We start from the raw sequence: 22,537 nt of genomic DNA, 5'->3' as shown, positions 1-22,537 counted from the left end.
ATTAATTTGTGGGTATGAATGACCACAAGACCGGTCCGACAGTATTGTGCTATATGCAGACAAGGTATTATTATTTTTAACCGATCCCAGATTTTCCCGATACTTTGGGTGGTTGGGGAGACCTCCAGCCTTGAAGACAATCCAGCAAAGTCAGTGTTATTTCCAGTTTGCGGTCACCATGGCTGCGTCTCCTGGGCTTCGCAGTTCTCACGCAACCAAGGGCTTCAAATATCCGGGGGTCTTCATCTCGCCTTGTCCCACGATATCTTTGGCACATAATATCAATCCACGCACGTGATTCGCCCAGGTTAATGCACTCCTTAACAATTTCCTATGGGGAGAGGGCATCATCCGTGTTGCGCTATGAACCTGCACCCAGTCGACGTACTGTGGCGGGATTGCGGTGGCCGATATATATGCCTACTATGTGGTATCTCATCTGTTGAATATCAACGAGTGGTGGTACAGCTCATACACCGATCCTGCGTTTGCTGTGGAGTGACATGCAATAAAGGGATACTGCAGAATTGTCATCCAGCTCTGGCGTTATATCGTGAATAAAATGGGCTGGGACGGGCGCCTGACGCAAACAGCCCCTCTGTGGCAGGGTACCTACCTGCGACCTGTTGCCGGACTTCCAGGCTTCTGAGCCTGGGACCTCATAGCAATCTCTACCCTGAGTGACATTCTGCTGGGACCCACTCTCAAATCGTTTCAACAACTGCAGATAGAATTCCACTTGCACTGGACACAGTTTTACAAATATCTGCAGCTGAGACACGCCCTGACTCCCCTAATCTGTTTGCTGGAGGTCTACCAGAATTTCACACCCTAGAGGGACGTTTACTAATGGGGGATCTTGGCACGCATAAGATCTGGCAAATCTACCAGACACTGACTACCCATATCCAAACCACAGTACAAAAAACCCGAGATGCTTGGGAAGCCGACATCCCCGACCTTACAGATGATGCCTGGACTCAGGCTCTAGCTAGTCACGAGTTGCCACTATAACCACATGTTACAGCATAATCCATGTTAAATACCTCCACTGAGCATACTACACCTGCTCCCCCTTCTGGAGGATGGGCGTTATCCAGTCCCCCATATGTCTCAGATGCGGAGAATCAGAGGGGACCTTCCTACACACGGTCTGGAGCTGCGGGGCAATGTAACCATTTTGGCATGCCTGGGTCGGGTCCTGTACTGGCGTATTCCATTCGATTCACAAGAAACGGACCCAGCTTAGGTCCCGTCAAGCTGCACAGCTTGACGGGACCTAAGCTGGGTCCGTTTCTTGTGAGTTGTTATGTTGCAGCGCAACGAGACGAAGCGCGGGGCAAGCTTTGCACGCTTCTAAAAAATGAATGTTCCTATAAAATGAATGGAGTATAAACATGGTTTAATGGAGGAAGACTGCTGTTCATCTCATTTTTCAATTTTCAGTCTTCCATTCGATCCCAAGCTTTTCTTGATTCACAGCACCGAAGGGATAGGGGGGGAATAGCTATAAACAACATTTACTATTTTTGGGCTTCACACTTGCCAAGCGGTGCATTTCCCAAACATGGAAGGTTACCTCCGCTCCATCAATGGGTGGGTGGAGAAAGGCCGCAGACAAATGCATGGAGGCTGAAATCGGAGTGTATCAGGCGTGTGGTTTTCCTCGAAAATATGGTCTCACTGGGCAACATACCGCAGTAAAGACTTGCCTCCCATCAGACCCTCCCTAAACGAGGCAATCAAATCAAACTGGACCAATATTTAGGTAAGATGAGTCGCTCTGTCATCTAAACATGTACACCTGAACATTTTACTGATAGTGAAACATATAGTAACCTGTGCCACGTTTAGTTATTGGACCTATATGTTCACAGGCAATGTTGTTTGAATATAATTGGTACCATCTCATATAAACTGTATCCAAAATGTATGCTTCGAGCACCGCCCGCTATGTACTGTTAAAGTCAATAAAATGTTTTAATAATACAAAAAAAGACTGCACTCCATATGTCTACACTTATTTCTTGCACTTTCATCTCTGCAGGTAAAACTTCAAAAGTGGCTGCGTCTTCTGAAGAAAGAGGACAAATATTTTCAGGAGTCTAAAATCAAGGAAGAAGAGCAGTATCAAACCATGAGGGTGAGTGGATGCAGTGAGTGCTGTGTCTCTGTGTATCTGTGTATGTCCCTGCCCATGTCTTTTTGTGATCTTAGAGTTCAAGAACACAGAGGCTGATGAGTCACCATACAAACTGTGTCATGGTCCCCAGAAAATGAATATACTGACAGGAGTCACTGCACTTGGATATTGGGAATGCATTCGGCAAAGGGTTCATCCTAAAAAAATCATAACATCGAGAATTACTCTTCTGATACTACGGTAGTACTTACACACTCACACTGTGTGTGTTAGAGTATGTGCAAAGGTGTGGCATTATCTGACTGTGAGTACGTACCAGTGTGTGTGTGTGTGTGTGTGTGCATGCATGTGTGTGTGCGTGCATGTTCACACTTCGACACGTGTCTAAGTATTTGTTCAAGTATGGATGGCCCTGGAGTTAACTGATGGAGTTCATGCATGTCTGAGCATCTCTATATCTGTCTGTTTTTTGGGCTGGATTAGTTCTTGTGTGTGTCTGCATATGCATATATAGGTTTTTAGACACCGAGTATGCAAATACATGTGTGTGTCTATGTGCATGTGTGGTTGAGAGTTGTGTATGCTTTAGTCTGTGAGTTTGTACTTACGTATGTGGATGCTTCTATGAGTATGTATCACAAGGTGTGATACATGCATACGTCTAGAGTTACACAACCATGAGTGTCGGCTGCTGTTGTTCTTCGTGTGTATGGAAAATTGGAAATAAAAGTTAAACAGAAAAGACCTGATTCAGGATTGTGCTTGAAACTTTATTGAAAGGACACTTGACAAGGACAATTGGAACGCATGTTGTGGAAGAATCTCCACCATTTTTTCTCTCACTATCTTGTTGAATCATAGATGTATCGATCGGGTGTGCTCTGATGTACTGTGGTTGATCATTGTTCTAGACTTTGCAGTCCTAGAGATAAAAATACCCTGGTGGGTGGCTATTACAAAATCATATGAGCACCCCTTAGTAGTACGATTGAAAATAAACACCTAGACTTAGTATGTCAATAGATGTGCAGATCAATAAGCAAACCCACAAAATTCTTTGGACGTGATCAGTAATAAAACCAGCATGGAAGCTGCAACATTGTGTACATGAGTTTTAACCCAAGAATAGTTCATCTAAACCAAATGCCCTTTAATCTTAGCACGTTTGGGGACATTTACATTCCCTTCTTCAGGACATATACATTTCTAATTCTAGAAATGAAATGGGCACAGCTCCGCTTCAGCTTTTGAGCTTGGACATTCTCTGTTTTGCTCAATCATCATTGTAAGATTTTCCTGCAACAGTATTCTTAATCGGCCATAGTTTGACGTGTCAGTTTTTATGGCTTCATTAGACCTTTCTTACAGGGATAGGCCATAGCTGACTGGAATGTCCCAGGATATCTAGTGCACCTAGCTCTGCCTCAGGATGGGAGAAGGGGCAGGCCTGTAATGTGAAAACCCCTTTAACAGTGGTGCACATTTATCACCACTCTAACACTGCCATTTGTTGTGATATTTAAGTATTCAACAGGGGGTGTCCGTAGAGATACATTTAACAAGGGTGTCATTGCCATAAACCTTTCATGGTATCTGATAAACCCTCCGACACTTTTCATGAAGTGTTTCTCCTAATGTGCACTCTTCATTCTTTAGTGGTTGTTACATCACTTATCGCTATACCCCTGATAGTATTGACAGCTGAGTGCCTGTTAATTGCTGTAAAACCCTGTGCACCAGATCCTAGCCCTGGACACGAGGCTCAGGGTTTGAGCACGGCCAGACCACGATTAGGGGCAGGAGGGACGAACGTCAGAGAGGGGCTGATGGACATGTTGGTTGAGGTTATTTGCCTCTGGTGTCCTGAGGTCTGTCCTACAGAGGCTATGAAACAGGCCACGGATATCCCTTTCTGCCCTTGACTCCCAGGATAGCAAGGTTGAGGAGTCCAAAGTGTCTGCCAGAGGCAGAAGGCGCGGCAAGCACTCGGAACCCAACAGCCAATCAACAGACACAATATTATGTCTAGCCTAATACTTATCTTTAGTAAGAAAAAAATATTTTAAGGTCGCAACAAAAAATACCACCCAGTTCAATAAAGGTACAATTACACGCTTGCAGTGTACGATCCCCAGAATAGCGCAGCGGACCTCTGGTAGCCTCTACTCTCTATAAGAGTTCTAGATACTTTAGTCCCCTGTATGAGCATAGGTATTAATCAAGCACAGACCCTGGGGTACCCCACTGACTACTATGTATCAGTTCAGTGACTTTTGCCTCAAGGAGTTCACCCAGGCAAAAACTATATTTTTCAGACCGCATATTCCTCTGCTCTGCTATACGTACTTGGTGGTGGTGTGCTCTGAGTACCCGTTCCTATAGCACAAGCTATAATTGTACGGAGCTGTAGGGCATCCTCATTGGAGCCAATGACTGATAGAGTTAATCAGTTTGTCAGGTCTTGTGAGCAGTTAGCCTGATATATGAAGTTTCTAATTCTGGAACCACCTTGTATCAGTCCAAACAATCCCTTATGGTGTCTGGTTATAAGTCAACCTTATAGACAAGCTATCTTAATGGTAGCATAGACTAAGCAGCCTTAAAGGCTAAACTCAAGAGGTCGTGTTAAGCGAGCTGTTTTACCAATCACAATCCTGTAATACCAAATGAAAGGACACCACACAAGTATATATTATAAAAATATATGTGTTTATTTCTAAAATAATCCCCAGTACTCTTTATGAGCAAAGGGGCACAAGCGTTAAATCAAAAGCACAGTAGAACATATGAAAGTTGCACAATTATGGATGAGGGCGGGTGGCCACTCAAACCATATATTAAGAAAGTGGTATAAGAGATACCAATCGAACAGTGGTTAGGCCTAGGGCCTAGGGAATCGCTGGCAGCAGTCTGGACAAGCAATGCTGAAGTCGGGAAAAGCCCGCGGGATTCGGGTGCAGTGCTAAAAGTAGACGCATGCACCAATGCAAAGTCAATGGTGCGTAAAAGTTACACAAATAGAGTTTAAGGATACTTCCACTGAACCTAGAAGGACAAAACTTTAGACACAGACCCTAGAGGTGTGTACCAGTGTGGGAACACCGGCGTTGCTGAGTGACCTCACCCACAGGAAGCGGGTGCATAGGGTCGGAAGTGGCGTCGGTTTCGTCACGCAGGTTGTTGGTGCTTGTAGCTGAAGATGCTGCAGGCGGTGTGAAGGAGAAGTGTCCGGTGTGATCCAAGGGTGGATCAGAGTAGAAAAGTACCTGAAAGCAGAGGGGACAGAGTCTGGGTCACTCAGCAGTGACCAGGGTGGAACCAGGACGGAACCAGGCAATGTTGGGCGCAATCAGGTGGTTGTCGAGGAGCTTTCCTCCGCTGCCACGTGGGCTCTGGGGCATCTGCGACGTCCAGAAGCGGGTCACGAGCTGTCCCACGCAGGCTCTCACCGTCGGCGCTGTTGGCTTCAAGATCGGAGCAAACAACACTTGGCAAGAGCAATCCACGCAGGACTGGAAGATTGCTTCTCACCCGGACCAGGAGGGTCAGAGCGGGTGCTCCTTTTCAGAGGAGCTGGTGCAAGTCTGGAGCAACCAGAATCGCAAGTCATATTTAGGTTTTCGCTGGCACAGGGGCCACTAGCCAGCTGGCAACGGACCGGGCCAACGCGTCGAGCCAAAGAAAGCAGAAGGGCCCCACGCAGCACTCGTCGAGTGTAGAGGGGTGAGCTTCGGTGCAAAAGTGGCTCAGGGTTGGGGCTTCTCAAACCCCGGTGTACAGCTTCGAGGGTCCCTCGTGGGCTGCACAGTCAGCGTCTCGTGTCACGGGTCTCAGCTCTGCAGGGACTGTGGATCGGGCTGTAAGAAGGCAGGCAAGCTTGATCTCGTCGATCTCTGTTGCTCGAGTTCCAGCGGGAACTGCAACAAAGCAGACGTCGAGGTGCTGGATGGTCCCTGTTTGCACAGGGTGGTCACTCCTTGACCACAAGGGAGATTCTTCAGTCTTCTACGTTGAGTAGGATGTCGAAGGGTCCAGAGTTTCATTTCAAATGTTTCATCAGGATAATCTGAGTGTGTTGGCACTGCTCCCATTCTTATACCAATCTAGGGGCTGGATTACCTGCTAGGTCCCCTCCTATGGGTGGGACCCAGGAAGGGGGTGGATACACCCCTTTCCCTTTGATCCAGGCCTCGCTGGGACTGGGTCTGGTGTGCCCCAGAACCGGCTTGGCCGGATTATGCAAGGGACAGCCTTGTGCGCCCCAGGCAATGTCTGGTTTCTTTCAAACCTCCCTGCTACAATCCACTATCTCCTGTCTGGGGTGGTGTAACACCTCCCTGCGACAGGAAAGCCTTTGTCCAGGCCTCATCTGCTGAGTTTCGGTCAGCAGCAGGAGGTCAGACTTGTGTCTGTGGCAGAAGCATCCATTTTGTGGATCTGAGGCTCTTTTAAAAATCAAACGCGTTTCAGCAAAGTAACATGTCTTCTCCCTCTAGAGGGGTGGAATGCTATCCCCGTCGACAGAACTGTCGAGGGGATAGTAATCCAAATCGTATGAAACCTTACTCGACATGTTTTGATAAAGCCAAACCAAAGTTGCTATATAACCGCGAGGATTATAAGGCACTTAATAGTATATGGTATGGCATTATCCCGGAACAGCTTAGGGAGTTGTTTCCGACAGCTGCAGACAGGCTCAGCTCATGCCAGAGCTCCATCTTACATTAAACCACGCACTCTGCCTCCAGGATTGATGAGGCCTTCCATAGGAGTGGCTCACAGGTTTATATGTGTCCAGATAGGTTTAGTTATAGGCATACTATATCTAAGCAAGGGGTGATTACACCACCTTGCCCCAGCTGAGTGCTCAGCCAGTTGTGTCAATTTTGGATAGCCAGCCAGGGGTGGCAAAAGATATGCTGCAGCCCCTGGTAGGCCTTGGTTGCACCTATGCCCTGGGCACCTATAGTGCTCTGTACAGGGGCTGATAAGGTGACCCAAGCCAATTTAGTTATGCACCTAGGGTACATGGAATCCATTTTACAGAGAGAGCAGATAGCCTGGGGCCCTGATTAGCAGGGAACCAGGCCAACTAAGTCGAAAACCAGCTAAACACAAGGCAAAAAATCTGGGGTAACCATAGTCAGGTAGCCACCTTCCTACAGGTCTCCATCGTGCCACTTGTCATTGACAGTGTGGGCTTCAAGGACAGTTGCACAAAGATGCAGATGATAACAGTTGCAACCGCATGGTCGAGTCTTCAGCAAATGGTCATCATTGGCAGTTGCGACTAAAGCTCGAAAGCTTTTGAACTGATTGAGTTAGATTTTATGGCTTAACCAGGAAGCTTACATTATGCAAATCTCCTTTATTGCCAACTCACAGTAGCAACAAATGAAGAATATAGAACTTCACAAAAATTTGACTAGGCTATAAAGTCGCGCCACATGCAGCGTTCTCCCTTTCGGTGTTGCTTGCTTCTTCTCATACGATAAGTACCGCCTTTATAATACTAATACTTAGGGCTGATATCGATGTTGGCGGTCCAAACGGCCTCATTAGGATTCGATTAAACACTGTTACGTCGCGGGCCTATATAACACTATGGGAGCATGCATTCTGGCTGAAAAATCGTCTGTAATGCATGCTCCGATAGTGACATTGAAAGTGCGGTTCATCCCTGCACCCCGTGCAGGGATCAACAGGGGTGCACCATAGGTGCCCCCTCTGCCTCCAACCAGAGACCGTGCATCAAAGGAGGCTTGCTGGGGTCTCCCAAACATGCTTTCGACATGGTTTCCATGTCGGACAGACCGGCCCTTGAAATTACAGGCCGGCTGCCATCTGGCGGATGGGCTCGAGAGCCCGTCGGAAGCCAGTCGTAATGACCGGCCAGTTTACTTTCCGACCGCCCATTTCTTATCTCATCTTGATTAGGTGGTCGTAAAGTAAACCAACTGGCACATTATGATGCGGCCTGTGAGAAGTTGGCCTGGTATATGATGTCCACTAGTCTAGTGGGCACCGTGCCCATGTCCAAACGACCCTTATTGATGGTAGGTTGTAAAGTCAACCTTATAGAAAGCTATCCTGGTGGTAGCTGTGGAGAGCAGCCTTCAGGCGAGTTAAGCTAGTTGTTTTACCAATTATAATCTCTTGAATGATCAAATGAAAGCACACCACACAAGGTATATATCAAATATATATGTATTTATTCTAAATTCAACCCCTCTGGGCTCTTTGAGGTTAGAGGTAAAAGTACAATACAAGGAACTTAATTAGCATATGATAAGTTGCACAGTATATTTTATGCCCTAGGGGCATACATGCGTAGGGCCTGTAGAACCGCTATAACCACCTAAGGTTAGAATGCAGGAGGCCCACTGGGGATGAGTGCAGTGTCTAAACACAGCTGCGGATCACCATTGACTTTCTATGGAGAACGAACAAGTTACAATTTGAACGATTGAGGGCACTTCTAGGTGAACTGCGATGGAACCCTTTTAGACTAGGACACTTCGAGAGTCAAGACCCATGGGAGCACCGGAGTACTCTTGTTACCTCGTCCAGGGAAGCAGGGTGCATAGGTGTCTTTAGGTGTCTGGTTTCGTTGTTGATTCCTATGGAGAGCTGCGAAGAAATGCTGCAGGCGACCAGAGAAAGTGTCTGGGTGGATCCAAGGGTGGACCGGAGATGTGAAGAACCTGAAACCAGAGGAGAGAGAGTCTGGGTCAGTAGCCAGTGACCAGGATGGCGAGGAGAAGATCCCAGCCGATGTCGGGTGATTTCAGGTGAAAGAGGTGAAGCTTGACTCTTCAGCCACGAGGACCAGGAGGCCGACGACCAGGAGCTGGATTTGAGCTGTCCCACGAAGGATCTAGTTGACTGCAGTGTCGGAATCCGGAGTGGACCCAACAAGCCTTGACAACAGCAACCCACGCAAGATGACACGATTGGCTTCGGTGCAGACCAACAAGGTCTGAGGGACTCCTCTTGGAGAGGAGTGGGAGCATGTCTGGAGCAACCAGGAAAGCTCACTAAATCAAAGATGGCCCTTTGTGGGGGCTCGCTAGTCAACGGACTAGGATCCGCAAAGGGGCCACAAGCGGAAATGCATAAAGTGGTCCCATGGGACACTTGTGGAGTGTAGGCCTCTGAGCTTCGGTGCAAAAGGTGCACGGGGCAGGGGCTTCAAATACCCCAATGCACAACTTCAGGATACCTCGGGAAGTAGGTGCAGTTACAAAGATGCAGGATGTCCAGGAGTTCCGGTCCTACGTCTCTCGTGTCTGCTACAGGTCTCCGCTTTGCTGGGAGTGCAGGTCAGCATCAGAGATGTCTGGAAGTCTGTGTCCTGTGTCGCAGATTCTTCGGGATCCGGCGGGAGCCTCGAAAATGCAGACCGTCAAAGATGCAGTTAATGCCTGTTTGAACAGGGTGGTCACTCCTTGACCACAAGGGAGATTTCTTCTGTCTTCCAGTCGAAATGGAATATCAAAGGTCCAAGATATATGTTGCAGAGTTTCGTCCAGGGTAATCTAAAGTCCTAGGGACTGGGTTTCTATACTTACAGTAAGTTTAGGGGTTGGACTAACTCTAAGGTCCCTCCTATGGGTGGACCCGGGGAGGGGGTGGTTAGACCCCGACCCCTTCCCCTTTGTCCAGTTTCGCGCCAGAGCTGGGGCTGAACGCCCCAGCAACCTGTTTGAACTGGGAAATGCATGGAGCACCTTGTGTGCCCCAGGCACTGTCTGAAAAGTATTCACTGAATGCAACCCACTCTGCCCCAATCCACTAAAGCCTGTCTGGGGAGGTGCCAGCACCTCCCTAGACAGGAAACCTATTGTGCAGGCCTCCCCTTCCATAGTTTTGTCCAGCAGCAGGAGGGTAGACTCGTGTCTGGGGCAGCAGCATCCATTTTGTGATGCTGGGGCTCTGTTTAACTTTAACCGGGTTTACCAGTAACTACATGGCTTCTTCCTCTAGAAAGGTGGAATGCTACCCCCGCCGCTCTGGCGGCGGGGGTAGTATTCCAAAGTGTTTGACACCTTACACAACATATTTTGATAAAGCCAAACCAAAGTTAGCATTAACCGCGAGGATTATAATGCACTTAAGAGTATATGGTATGGCTATATCATAGAAGAGCCATAAGGAGATGGTTCCGAAAGCTGCAGAGGGGCTCAGCTCATGCTAGGGCACCCTCTCACACAAAACCAAGCACTCTGCCTTCAGGATTGTCAAGGCCTGCCATAGGAGTGACTTAAAGGTTACTATGTTTCTTTATATAAGGTAGATATAGGTATACTATATCTAAGTAAGGTGTGCTTACACCACTTTACCCAGGCTGTAAGTACAGACCTGTGGTGTCAGTTTGGAAGGCTAACCTTGGGTGGCACAAGACATGCTGCAGCCCCTGGTAGGCCTCTGGGGTCCCTATGCCCTGGGTACCTAAGGGACCATATACAGGGGCTCACAAGGGTGACCCAGTAGCCAATCTGGTATGTACCTAAAATACATGGAATCCATTTTATAGAGCAAGCAGATAGACTGGGGCCCTGAATAGCAGGATCCCAGTCCAACATCATGATGTGGTCCCGGGGAGGCTGATAATAGGTATAACCGAGCGCTTTCACCAACTAGGAACAGTGTGTCCGTAAGGTGAAATCAAATCCCCTGAGAGACCATGAAGTGCTATTAAGCACAATACAAACATCTGAAATCAGTACAAATGTATGCATTTCTAATACGAACGCATACTTTTGTTAATAAGTGTTTTTTCTTAATCTATCACTCCCTAACTAGGGACATAGGAGTGGCAAATGCAGGGCTGGTCCCGGCATGGTCCTGAAGAAATGCTAGGGGGAGCATGAAACATGTTGACCTTTCACTGAACCAATCCTCATTATAGGTTGGTTAACAGTGATATTCACCCCACTTTTAATATACCTGCCTAGGAGCATAATAAATCTGAGGCCCACCAAGCACGGTATTTTTAACTCAGTTACACCCACTCCATCACTTTTTTGCACCACACAGTCTTTCACTTTAAAGTGCTCCTACGTAGTCCTCGAGTCATAGCACGCCCCTTTTCGTAGAGAACTGGGATGGCCCCAATGATGAAGCATGTCACCCTGGGCAACCCTTGGTGAGTGAGGGGACACTAGAAAGAAAATTTTCTTAGGTTAGTTACCACAATATGAGCTAGGTCTCGGGACCCAGTAATTTGGATTCCAACTTGTGCGGGGTAACCATATAGTCAGATTCCACCTTCCTACACAGCAATAAAGGCTCTGCCATAAGGTCTGAGCCTGTACAGGCCGCATCATAATCAGCGTCTTACTGTGTCTTTTCACCTTGAGATATCCCACCCTCCCCTATAGAAAATAAGAGTAATATCTCCCTCCTACCCTTGTACCAACACCCTCAACCAGTTTATTGTGTAACTTCCCATGTCTCCCAATGTCTTTTCCTAACCCTAGAAAGGAGTGTGGTTGTATTTTTATATTTAACTTCCCCTCTTACAGCGTCTGGTCGGAGGTCCTACTTCCTCTGTACCCGACACAACTTTTCTGCGTTTCTCTCGGCTCCTTAAGGCCGAGAAATACTCCCTTGCTGTGGACCGATCTTTTTTTTCTAAATCCGACCCCACGCCACTTGTTGCTGCGGGCCAGATTTCTTTGAAAAGTGTGAGCCCGTACCGCACTGCCATAGTAGCGGGAGCTTCTTGAAAGAAAAAAAATATAGACCATCTCGCTAAAGTCACCTCCCACTGAGGCCGTTGAGCTACGCAAGCGGGGCTCACCTATTGGCAGCAGTCCAGTAGAGTCTTCTCACAGGCGTGGCAACAAAAGAAAGTCTGTCTACTTAACAAAGATGCCAGCAGCCCTCCTTTCCCCTCAGCGACTGCTGGCCCATGTAAATAAAGGCAACGGTGCGATGCGCAATTATCGTACAGTTTTATAAATAACACCAAAAAAAATAGATAATCTGAGGCACAACAATAAAGAAAGGACCACACAATTAGAAGAAAGACCCTTAAGAGATGGTCAGCCATACTCTGTATGTGCCAGGCCATTTTAGGAGATTGGGACAACTTAGTAAAGACACTACAGTGGCCATTTTAACTGATTGGGCAAACAGCTTGAATTCTGGCAGTTGCAGTCCAACAACTGTCAGAGCAGCTGTTGCCTTACACTGAGCCCAGTAATCTTAAATAATATTTACCTTCAGCCATGTCCCTTGAACCTTCAGAGAATACTATGGAGGATAGACTGGAAGAACTTCTAAATAAGGCACTGGATAAGGTAATGGGGCACTGGATGACCTAATTAATAAAAAAGTAGAGGTTCTCTCCGAAAAGGGTTGGCCATTTACTGTCCCAGGACACCCTGATGGGAGAGATGGGGTGATTAAGGCCCAGAGGAAGAGGCTGCAGGGGAAATCCTGCCTAAGGGAGTTAAAAAGCCAAACGCTCAAAACAAATTACTTCACGCATTAGCGGTGACGAGGAGGGTGCCTCTGACACTGCAGATGGGCAAGAAAAAGGCCCAGAGGTTCCTATTCCCATAGATTGTGATGAAACATTGTAGGATGCAATTAACCTATCCTGTTCCTCCGACTTTGATTCAGGTATTGAGGAGATAGAGGTGAGGAATATGGGTACAACTAAGGAGGCATCAAGGGCATCTGGGTCAAAAATGGGCATTGTTGACCCATTGGGAGAGAATGTTTGACCCGCTGCTCATCAAAAACCCCTTGTCTCCAGAGTTAGCTCCATCGCAGCATTTTGCTGAGTACCTCTCCTTTTGGCCTAAGAAGGAAATACCAAAAGAGGTCAGGTCCCGTCTTAGATCCAAATGCCCACACCCCTCCCTCCCGCATAAAGTTGGGTCTACTTCAGAGTTAGACGCAAAGGTGGTGGTTCTTAGCTCCAAGGGAGGAAAAGGCCCTAGGAAAGGTATCGATAAAGGCCTCAAGTCCTGCCAAGACTTTCAATTTAATATTACTGGCCCACTCACAAAGACGTTTGAAATGGCTCAAGTGGCATATCTTGAAGACACCCTCATTGACCCCAAGGAATTGTGCCAATGGGCACAAATAGCCATTTGCCTCCTGGGGAATGCAAATACTGCACTCTCAAATGAGAGATTGTTAGACGGGGACAGGGAGGGTCGGCCGAGGACAAGGGGAGAGGCCTCCGGTGAGGGCCGTCTCCAGCGATCGTACAGACAAGTAACTTCCCCCCCACAGATGGACACCACACAAGGATACGGTTAACGTTCTTTATAAGCAATTCTTGAAGTACGGTGATACGATACAATGGAAGCAGGACACGATGATCCTCTTAATTCTGGTCTCTTGACAGGGAAAGGGGTAGCGGGACAGTCTTTGTTACCAATCTGGTACTGCGATGCGATGATGGTAGCTCACAATCCTCGAGCTCGGCGTTCGAGAGGGACGGGCCGCGGCAGCGCCAGCAGGTCCCGAGGTGGTCGTAGATAGGAACGGGCCGCGGCAGCGCCAGCAGGTCCCGACGAGGACGAAGGTTGCAAGAAGGCCGCGGCAGCGCCAGCAGGTCCAACGAGGATGAAGGTTGCAGAAGGCTGCGGCAGCGCCAGCAGGCAGGACGATAGTTCACAAGGCAGGGCTGCGGCAGCGCCAGCAGTCCGTCAAGGATGAGTTCTTCACGGTGTCTCTCGACTCCAAGATACAACTCCCTTCCTGCTCTGGAGCTGCCCCAGTTATAGGTCTATTTACAACAAGGGGTGGTGAGGGACAGAGTCTCAGAATTAAGCAGAAAGCTCTCACCCAGTCAAGAGATCAGGGCTAGATCCAACACCGTTTTTTAGCTCACTGCACCATCCCAGTTTCAGAACCTGGCTGTATGCAAATTAGTCTGTTCCTGTCCCAGTGCATGATGGGAACAGGGCAAACCAAACTACAAAAGCCAATTCTTACACTGGGAAGGAAACAAGCTCCCGGGGACCGGTTTCTGGCATTACAGCCGTCTTCGGCCCGGTTTGCTTGAATCCTGATGGTGCAATGAGCAAGGGTCTCACATCTGAGAATACCCTTCCACGCTTAGGGTGGACAAAAATATTTACAACAAGGGGTGGTGAGGGACAGAGTCTCTGAATTAAGCAGAAAGCTCTCACCCAGTCAAGAGATCAGGGCTAGATCCAACACCGTTTTTTAGCTCACTGCACCATCCCAGTTTCAGAACCTGGCTGTATGCAAATTAGTCTGTTCCTGTCCCAGTGCATGATGGGAACAGGGCAAACCAAACTACAAAAGCCAATTCTTACACTGGGAAGGAAACAAGCTCCCGGGGACCGGTTTCTGGCATTACAGCCGTCTTCGGCCCGGTTTGCTTGAATCCTGATGGTGCAATGAGCAAGGGTCTCACATCTGAGAATACCCTTCCACGCTTAGGGTGGACAAAAATATTTACAACAAGGGGTGGTGAGGGACAGAGTCTCTGAATTAAGCAGAAAGCTCTCACCCAGTCAAGAGATCAGGGCTAGATCCAACACCGTTTTTTAGCTCACTGCACCATCCCAGTTTCAGAACCTGGCTGTATGCAAATTAGTCTGTTCCTGTCCCAGTGCATGATGGGAACAGGGCAAACCAAACTACAAAAGCCAATTCTTACACTGGGAAGGAAACAAGCTCCCGGGGACCGGTTTCTGGCATTAGGACAGACTGATTTGCATATAGCCAGGTTCTGAGCTGGGATGGGGCAGTGAGATAAATAACGGTGATGGATCAAGCCCTGATCTTTGGACTGGGTAAGAGTGGTCTGCTTAATTCAGACACTCTGTTCATCACCACCCCCTTTTCTAAATCGTTTTTGGCCACTATAGGTGTGGCAGGGTATACTCAGACATGAGTCCCTTTCTCACTGCTCCATCAGGATTCAAGCAAGCCGGGCCGAAGACGGCTGAAATGCCAGAAACCGGTCCCCGGTAGCTTGTCTCCTTTCTGGTGAAGAATTGGCTTGGTAGTGAAGTCTGCCCTGTTCCCATGATGCACTGGGCCAGGGACAGACTGATTTGCATATAGCCAGGTTCTGAGCTGGGATGGGGCAGTGAGATAAATAACGGTGATGGATCAAGCCCTGATCTTTGGACTGGGTAAGAGTGGTCTGCTTAATTCAGACACTCTGTTCATCACCACCCCCTTTTCTAAACCAGTTATAGGTCTGGCGCCCTTTGATGTCCGGACCCTCGCACTTGGAGGTCGGGAGGTCCGGGATGAGGGAGTCCAGACACCCAGCAGGGGGGTGGAGCCAGCGCCCGGGGAGGCTGGGGGCGATCGGCACCTGGCGGGGGAAAGCCATCAACACTTCTTCCTCCCATTGACCTGCCAAGTGGTCCGTTCACCTCCTGGGTGGATGGTGGTGCCGGGATGTCGGGGCCTGGCCAGGCCCAGGGTTGGGGTCGAGCTGAGGCCACGCGGCCTCGTGGTGCAGTGTCCAAGATGACGGCTGGGCCGGGCAATGGTGCTGCCGGTGGCCCGGGCCAGGGATACAGAGATGTCCGGGAGCAGGAGTCCCGTAGGGGACGGTTTGCGGGTTGCTTCGGTGGGTCGTACCTGGCGAGCCGGTGTCCGGGCCCTGTCAGGCGGGGAGGGAGCGAGCCCTTCATGTGGCCTGTCCAACATGCGTCCCCCCCCAGCGGAAGGCGGGGAGAGTCACCCATCCTCTTGGGGACTTTCCTCGTCGAGGCGGAAAAAGCGTGACAGGCCATCCGCGTTGGCGTGATCCTGGCCAGGGCGGTGCTCCACAGTGAAGTCCATCCCCTGCAGGGAAATGGACCATCGCAATAGCTTGGGATTTTCCCCCCGCATCTGCCTTAGCCATTGCAGGGGGCGATGATCTGTTTGCACCCGAAAGTGGGTACCGAAGAGGTAGGGCCGGAGCTTCTTGAGGGCCCACACTACTGCGAAGGCCTCCCTCTCGATGGTGCTCCAGCGCTGTTCCCGGGCCAGTAGGCGTCTGCTGATGAAGGCCACTGGTTGGTCGACTCCCTCTGGGTTCAGTTGGGAGAGGACGGCCCCAATGCCATGGTCGGAGGCATCAGTCTGGACGATGAACTCCCGGCTGTAGTCGGGAGCCTGGAGCACAGGGGCGGTGCACATGGCGGCCTTCAGCTTCTCGAAGGCCGCTTGACAGTCGGGAGTCCAGTCGACTCTTTTTGGCTGGTTCTTGGATGTAAGTGCCGTGAGGGGCCCCACAATGCTGCCATAGTCCTTCACAAACCGCCGGTAGTATCCGGTGAGCCCCAAGAAGGCTCGGACCTCGGTTTGCGTTACGGGGGGCTGCCAGGACTGGATGGCAGCGATCTTGAGCTGGAGGGGGGCCACCAGACCGCTTCCCACTTGGTGTCCGAGGTAGGTCACGGACCCCTGGCCAATCTGGCATTTGCTGGCCTTGATTGTGAGGCCGGCCTGTTGGAGGGCCTGCAGGACCTCTCGGAGGTGGCGGAGGTGGTCTGCCCAGTGACGGCTGTATACAGCAATATCGTCCAGGTAGGCGGCGCTGAACTCTTCGAGGCCCTCCAATACCTGGTTCACAAGTCGTTGAAAGGTTGCTGGAGCGTTTTTCATGCCGAATGGCATCACTTTGAAATGGTAGTGGCCATCCGGGGTGGAGAAAGCGGATCGTTCTTGGGCCCTGGGGGTGAGGCCGATCTGCCAGTAGCCCGCTGTCAGGTCGAAGATGCTGAGGTAGCGGGCAGCCCCCATGCGGTCGATCAGTTCATCTGCTCGGGGAATGGGGTGAGCGTCGGTTCGGGTGACAGCGTTCAGACCCCGATAGTCGACGCAGAATCGTAGCTCAGGGGTGGTGCCTGGGGCAGCAGCCTTGGGGACCAGCACGACTGGGCTGGCCCAGGGGCTGTCCGAGGGCTCGATGACTCCGAGTGTGAGCATTTTTGACACTTCTTCTTGGATGCAGGCACGTACCCGATCTGGTACGCGGTACGCCCGATGTCTGATAGGGGGACTGTCCCCAGTGTCCACGTCGTGCAAGCACCAGGGGGTGACCCCTGGGGTGAGGGAAAATAGGGACGCAAATTGCAGCAGGTGGGCCCGACAGTCTTGGCGCTGCTCCGGGGTTAGGGCATCTGAGAGTCGGACCCCGTCTACTGAACCATCTTTTTCACGGGTCCTCGGTAGGTCAGGGAGGGGCTCGGAGGCTTCTTCCGCTCCACTGTCTGTAGCCATCAGTAGGCTGAGCTCCGAGCGCACAAAGTGGGGTTTGAGTCTGTTGGCGTGGAGGACCCGGAGGGGGTTCCGGGGAGATTCCATGTCGATGAGATAGGTGACGGGGCTCTTGCGCTCGACCACCTTGAAGGGCCCTGTCCACTTATCCTGCAAGGCACAAGGTTCGGTGGGGGACATCACCCATACTTGCTGGCCAGGTTCGAACTCTATGGAGGAGGCGTTCTGATCGTACCATTTCTTCATGTCCTCCTGACTGGCCTCAAGATTGGCTTTGGCGATCTCTCTGAATCGTCTGGTCTGATTGCGTAGGGTCAGGAGGTACTTGTAGACGTCTGGAGGGGTTTTCAGGGGGGCCACCTCCCAACCTTCTTTGACTAGGCTGAGGGGCCCTCGAACAGGGTGTCCGTACAAGAGTTCGAAGGGGCTGAAGCCGAGGGACTTCTGGGGGACTTCTCGGGAGGCGAAGAGGAGGCACGGGAGTAGCACATCCCACTGGCGGCGGAGGGGCTCTTCCAACCCCATAATCATTCCCTTGAGTGTGCGGTTGAACTGCTCAACCAGTCCGTTTCCTTGCGGGTGATAGGGGGTTGTGAATCGGTAGGTGACCCCGCACTGCTGCCAGAGGGATTTCATATATTTTGAAATAAAGTTCGTGCCTCTGTCGCTGACGACTTCCCGGGGGAAGCCCACCCGGGAGAAGATCCCCATTAAGGCTCGGCCGACCACCGGTGCTGTTACAGTTCGAAGGGGAACGGCCTCGGGATAGCGGGTGGCGTGGTCCACCAGTACCAGGATGAATCAATGCCCTTGTGCTGTTCGGGGGTCCAGGGGCCCCACAATGTCTATTCCCACCTTCTCGAACGGGGTGGTAACAACCGGGAATGGTTGCAGGGGTGCCTTGAGTTTGCGGCCGCTCTTCCCGCTGGCCTGGCAAGTGGGGCAGGACCGGCAGTGGTTGAGGACGTCATTTCTCATTTTTGGCCAGTAAAAGTGGGTCACCAGGCGGTTGTAGGTTTTGTCCTGTCCCAAGTGTCCAGCCAGGGGGACATCGTGGGCCAAGTTCAACAGGAAGTCTCTAAAGCGGAGGGGCACCACCAACACTCGACTGGCCCCCAACTCCGCGATTCTTTGTTCGCTGTACAATAGGTCATTGTCCCAATAGATCCAGTGGGCCCCGGCGGTATCTCCCACGCTCTGGGCGAGGGCTTGCTGTCGTAGTCCCTCGAGGGAGGGACAGGTCTTTTGCTCTTGACGGAATTGTTCCTTGGTGGGTCCCCCTTCTTGACGCCACTGAGCCAGGTCTGGAAGGTCCTGGGGCTGAGCGAGCCCTTCTTGGGTTTGTTCCGGGGGGTCGGCATGGTCGGCGTCCCCCACTGGAGCGATCGGAGGAGGAGGTGCCAGCCATTCGGGTTCTTCGGGTCGGGGGATGGCGCGGGCTGCCATGGACCGGGTGGTTACGCACGCCCAGTCCGGGAGGCCCAACATCCCCAGGTGCTCTCTTCTTTCCACGGCGGCCCACGGGGAACTCTCGATCGTTCCCCAGGAGACAGTCCACGGGGGCATCATCGCGGACCGTCACCTTCAGCATGCCGGATACTCCTCCCCATTCGAATGGGACGCAGGCCATCCGACACAGGCTCTCGGAATTGTCGGCTGAACGGACGGGGCAGAGAACGTTCGGTAGGATTTGTTCCGGGGTCACCAGGTGCCAGCGGACGGCCGTCACACTGGCCCCCGTGTCACGTAGGGCTTCAGCCTTGTGCCCGTTTATATTCACCCACTGACTGTATTTTCTGGTGTTGGCGGGTAGGGGAGCCCGCGGGATCATGTCTCTTCCCCCTAGGCACGCCAGGACCATGGCGGCCGGTTCCCACTCTTGTTGCTCTTGTTCGTATTCTTCATGCTCTTCGTAGACTTGCTCTCCTCCTAGTGCGGCGGCAGCTACCTGGCGGGGCCCTGGAGTCTGGTTCTTTGGGCAGTTCGGGTCATTGGCGTAGTGGCCGACTCGCTGGCATCGGTGACAAGTGACATTGGCTCTGAATCCCGGGCGCATCGGGGGGTTGCCCCGGCCGGCCGGGGGCGGGGTGCTGGTAGCGGGAGCGGCCGGGACGGCGTCTTTCCCCCGGCCCTGGCCTCCTCCTCCTCCTTGGGGACGGTGATGACCTTGGTTGTTCCTGTTCTGCTTGTTCGGCCCACTTGGGTGCTTTCCCATCGGTCAGCCTCGGCGGCGAGCTGCCGTGGATCAGTCAATTTACTGTCGAGGAGGTGCTGCCTGAGCTCGACGAAGCAGTTGTTGGAGAGGTGCTCCCACACGATGAGGTTAAAAAGCTGCTCGTAGGTCGTTACGCGGCTCCCCTGGATCCATCCCTCGAAGGCTCGGCTGAAATAGTTTACATATTCCACCCAAGTTGTACCCGGGATTCTGGTGCAGTCGCAGAACCTCTGGCGGTACATTTCGGGTGTAAGCCCATATCGAGTGAGGAGGGCGGCCTTCATGTGGTCATAGGACGTCATTTGATGGTCCGGGAGCTGTAACAGGGCATCGCTGCCTTCATTGACGAACCTCCCCCATAGACCGGCTCCCCTGTCACTTCGATCGATCCGGTGGGAGGTCATGGCGATCTCGTAGGCCTTGAACCACTGTTGTATGTCGTCGTTTCGGTAATACTCTCGGACGACATCTTTGGGGATGTGGACCTTTGGTTCTGTAGCTCTTGGGGTGCGCGGTTGCTCGGGCACCCCCAGGTCTTTGTTTTGCTTCCGTAGTTCTATCTCTGCCAGTTTGCGCTCGTGTTCGTATGCCAGTCTTTTTTTCTTCGAGCTCTCTTTGTCTTTGCTTTTCTTCCCGCTCTTCTCGGAGCCGTAAGTGTTCTAGGTTCATTTTTTGTTCCGCTAGTTTTAGTTCTCCGTCCAACTTGAGCCGTGCCAACTCTAATTCGTGCAGTCTGCTTTTTTCTCGCTCTTGGATCTCTTCCCGGGAGAGACCCGCTCTCCTTTCTTCGGACGGAGTGGTGCTCGTCTCCGGTGCTTCGATGTGTTGGTCCCGGGGACCGGCGGCATTTGCTTCTGCCCACGATTCTAGGGCGTGTTTAAAGTCATCTTTTGTGCTCAGACCGGTGGTAGCAATGCCCAGTTCCATACAAAATTGTTTTAATTCTCGATGGCTGTACTCCTCCAGTTTTTCCATTTGGAATTTCTCTGTAGATCCGCTCTCTTTGGTCGACATTGTGGTTTAGTCGTGGGGTGAGTTGCTTTCTGTACGATTACGCGTTGGTTCGGATCGCGCGCTGGCCACCAATGTTAGACGGGGACCGGGAGGGTTGGCCGAGGACAAGGGGAGAGGCCTCCGGTGAGGGCCGTCTCCAGCGATCGTACAGACAAGTAACTTCCCCCCCACAGATGGACACCACACAAGGATAAGGTTAACGTTCTTTATAAGCAATTCTTGAAGTACGGTGATACGATACAATGGAAGCAGGACACGATGATCCTCTTAATTCTAGTCTCTTGACAGGGAAAGGGGTAGCTGGACAGTCTTTGTTACCAATCTGGTACTGCGATGCGATGATGGTAGCTCACAATCCTCGAGCTCGGCATTCGAGAGGGACGGGCCGCGGCAGCGCCAGCAGGTCCCGACGAGGACTAAGGTTGCAAGAAGGCCGCGGCAGCGCCAGCAGGTCCAACGAGGATGAAGGTTGCAGAAGGCTGCGGCAGCGCCAGCAGGCAGGACGATAGTTCACAAGGCAGGGCTGCGGCAGCGCCAGCAGTCCGTCAAGGATGAGTTCTTCACGGTGTCTCTCGACTCCAAGATACAACTCCCTTCCTGCTCTGGAGCTGCCCCAGTTATAGGTCTGGCGCCCTTTGATGTCCGGACCCTCGCACTTGGAGGTCGGGAGGTCCGGGATGAGGGAGTCCAGACACCCAGCAGGGGGGTGGAGCCAGCGCCCGGGGAGGCTGGGGGCGATCGGCACCTGGCAGGGGAGAGCCATCGACACTTCTTCCTCCCATTGACCTGCCAAGTGGTACGTTCACCTCCTGGGTGGATGGTGGTGCCGGGATGTCGGGGCCTGGCCAGGCCCAGGGTTGGGGTCGAGCTGAGGCCACGCGGCCTCGTGGTGCAGTGTCCAAGATGGCGACTGGGCCGGGCAATGGTGCTGCCGGTGGCCCGGGCCAGGGATACAGAGATGTCCGGGAGCAGGAGTCCCGTAGGGGACGGTTTGCGGGTTGCTTCGGTGGGTCGTACCTGGCGAGCCGGTGTCCGGGCCCTGTCAGGCGGGGAGGGAGCGAGCCCTTCATGTGGCCTGTCCAACAGAGATGAAAAAGCATATTGCTAAAAATAGATCCTAAATTGGTCAAACTGGCCACTACAGAAGGAGTAGCTGCCTCCCATGGTCTACGTTTCTGGGGGCAATTTTATCAGGGACATGGCTAAGTACATTTAGGTCAATTCAGAAGTCCTAGAAAGACATCAAGAAAGTCTTCCAGGATAGGGTTTTTAGCTAGGCTGGGAGAACGGGGGTCAGTTCCTCGGCCGTGGCCAAAGCTCAAGACCCTACCTGGGATTACTGGGCAAGATTTGTGCACCCACACTTTGCTCCACATTTGTCATTTATGCCCACAGAAACAAATACGTCACAGGAGACGCTTCAGAAGTGAGCGAAGACAAAGAGGCTTTTCAGTAAGTAAGAAGTATGAAAGACCGTTCAGATACCCCAAAAAGTAGGAGGCAGCCCAATTTTGTAGAAACTGGAACTTGGTGAATCAGGACCCTTTGGTCCTAGACACAGTGGAGGGACACAAGATCGAATTTTCAGATTCACCATTACAAAGGAAAATTCCCCCAGAATTGATATTCTCACAAGCAGATTCTATCTTAGTAACACAAGAGGTAGTGGAATTATTAACCAAAGGGGCAATACAAGAGGTAACGGAATCAGGTTTTATCAGCAATATCTTTCTAGTGGAGGAGGACAAAGGAATGAGACCAGTGATAATCTAAAAGAGTTGTACGAATGGGTTGTCTACCACAACTTCAAAATGGAAGGGGTGCACCTCCTTAGAGATGTGCCAAGGAAAGGGGATTGACTAACACGGTTAGATCTAAAGGATGCGTACCTGCCCATCCCAATTTGGACTCCAAACCAAAAGTTTCTCCAATTCACCTGA

The 22,537-nt window shown here is 51.3% G+C and overlaps 1 protein-coding gene across 1 annotated transcript in view; it reads left to right on the top strand.

Moving 5' to 3' along the window:
• The window catches only part of LOC147697976 (E3 ubiquitin-protein ligase TRIM39-like), a 331,555-nt gene that overhangs the window by 77,745 nt on the left and 231,273 nt on the right, over window positions 1-22,537 (top strand). The window contains exon 2 of the mRNA XM_086933382.1: window positions 2,048-2,143. Coding sequence (XP_086789508.1) covers window positions 2,048-2,143 — 96 coding nt within the window. The remainder of the gene's footprint in view (window positions 1-2,047; window positions 2,144-22,537) is intronic.

Source organism: Lissotriton vulgaris, chromosome 8 (assembly GCF_964263255.1).
Source record: "Lissotriton vulgaris chromosome 8, aLisVul1.2, whole genome shotgun sequence".
In the NCBI taxonomy this organism is placed as follows: domain Eukaryota; kingdom Metazoa; phylum Chordata; class Amphibia; order Caudata; family Salamandridae; genus Lissotriton; species Lissotriton vulgaris.
The sequence above is the reverse complement of the archived record's forward strand: the minus strand, read 5'-3'. Positions and strand labels throughout refer to the sequence as shown.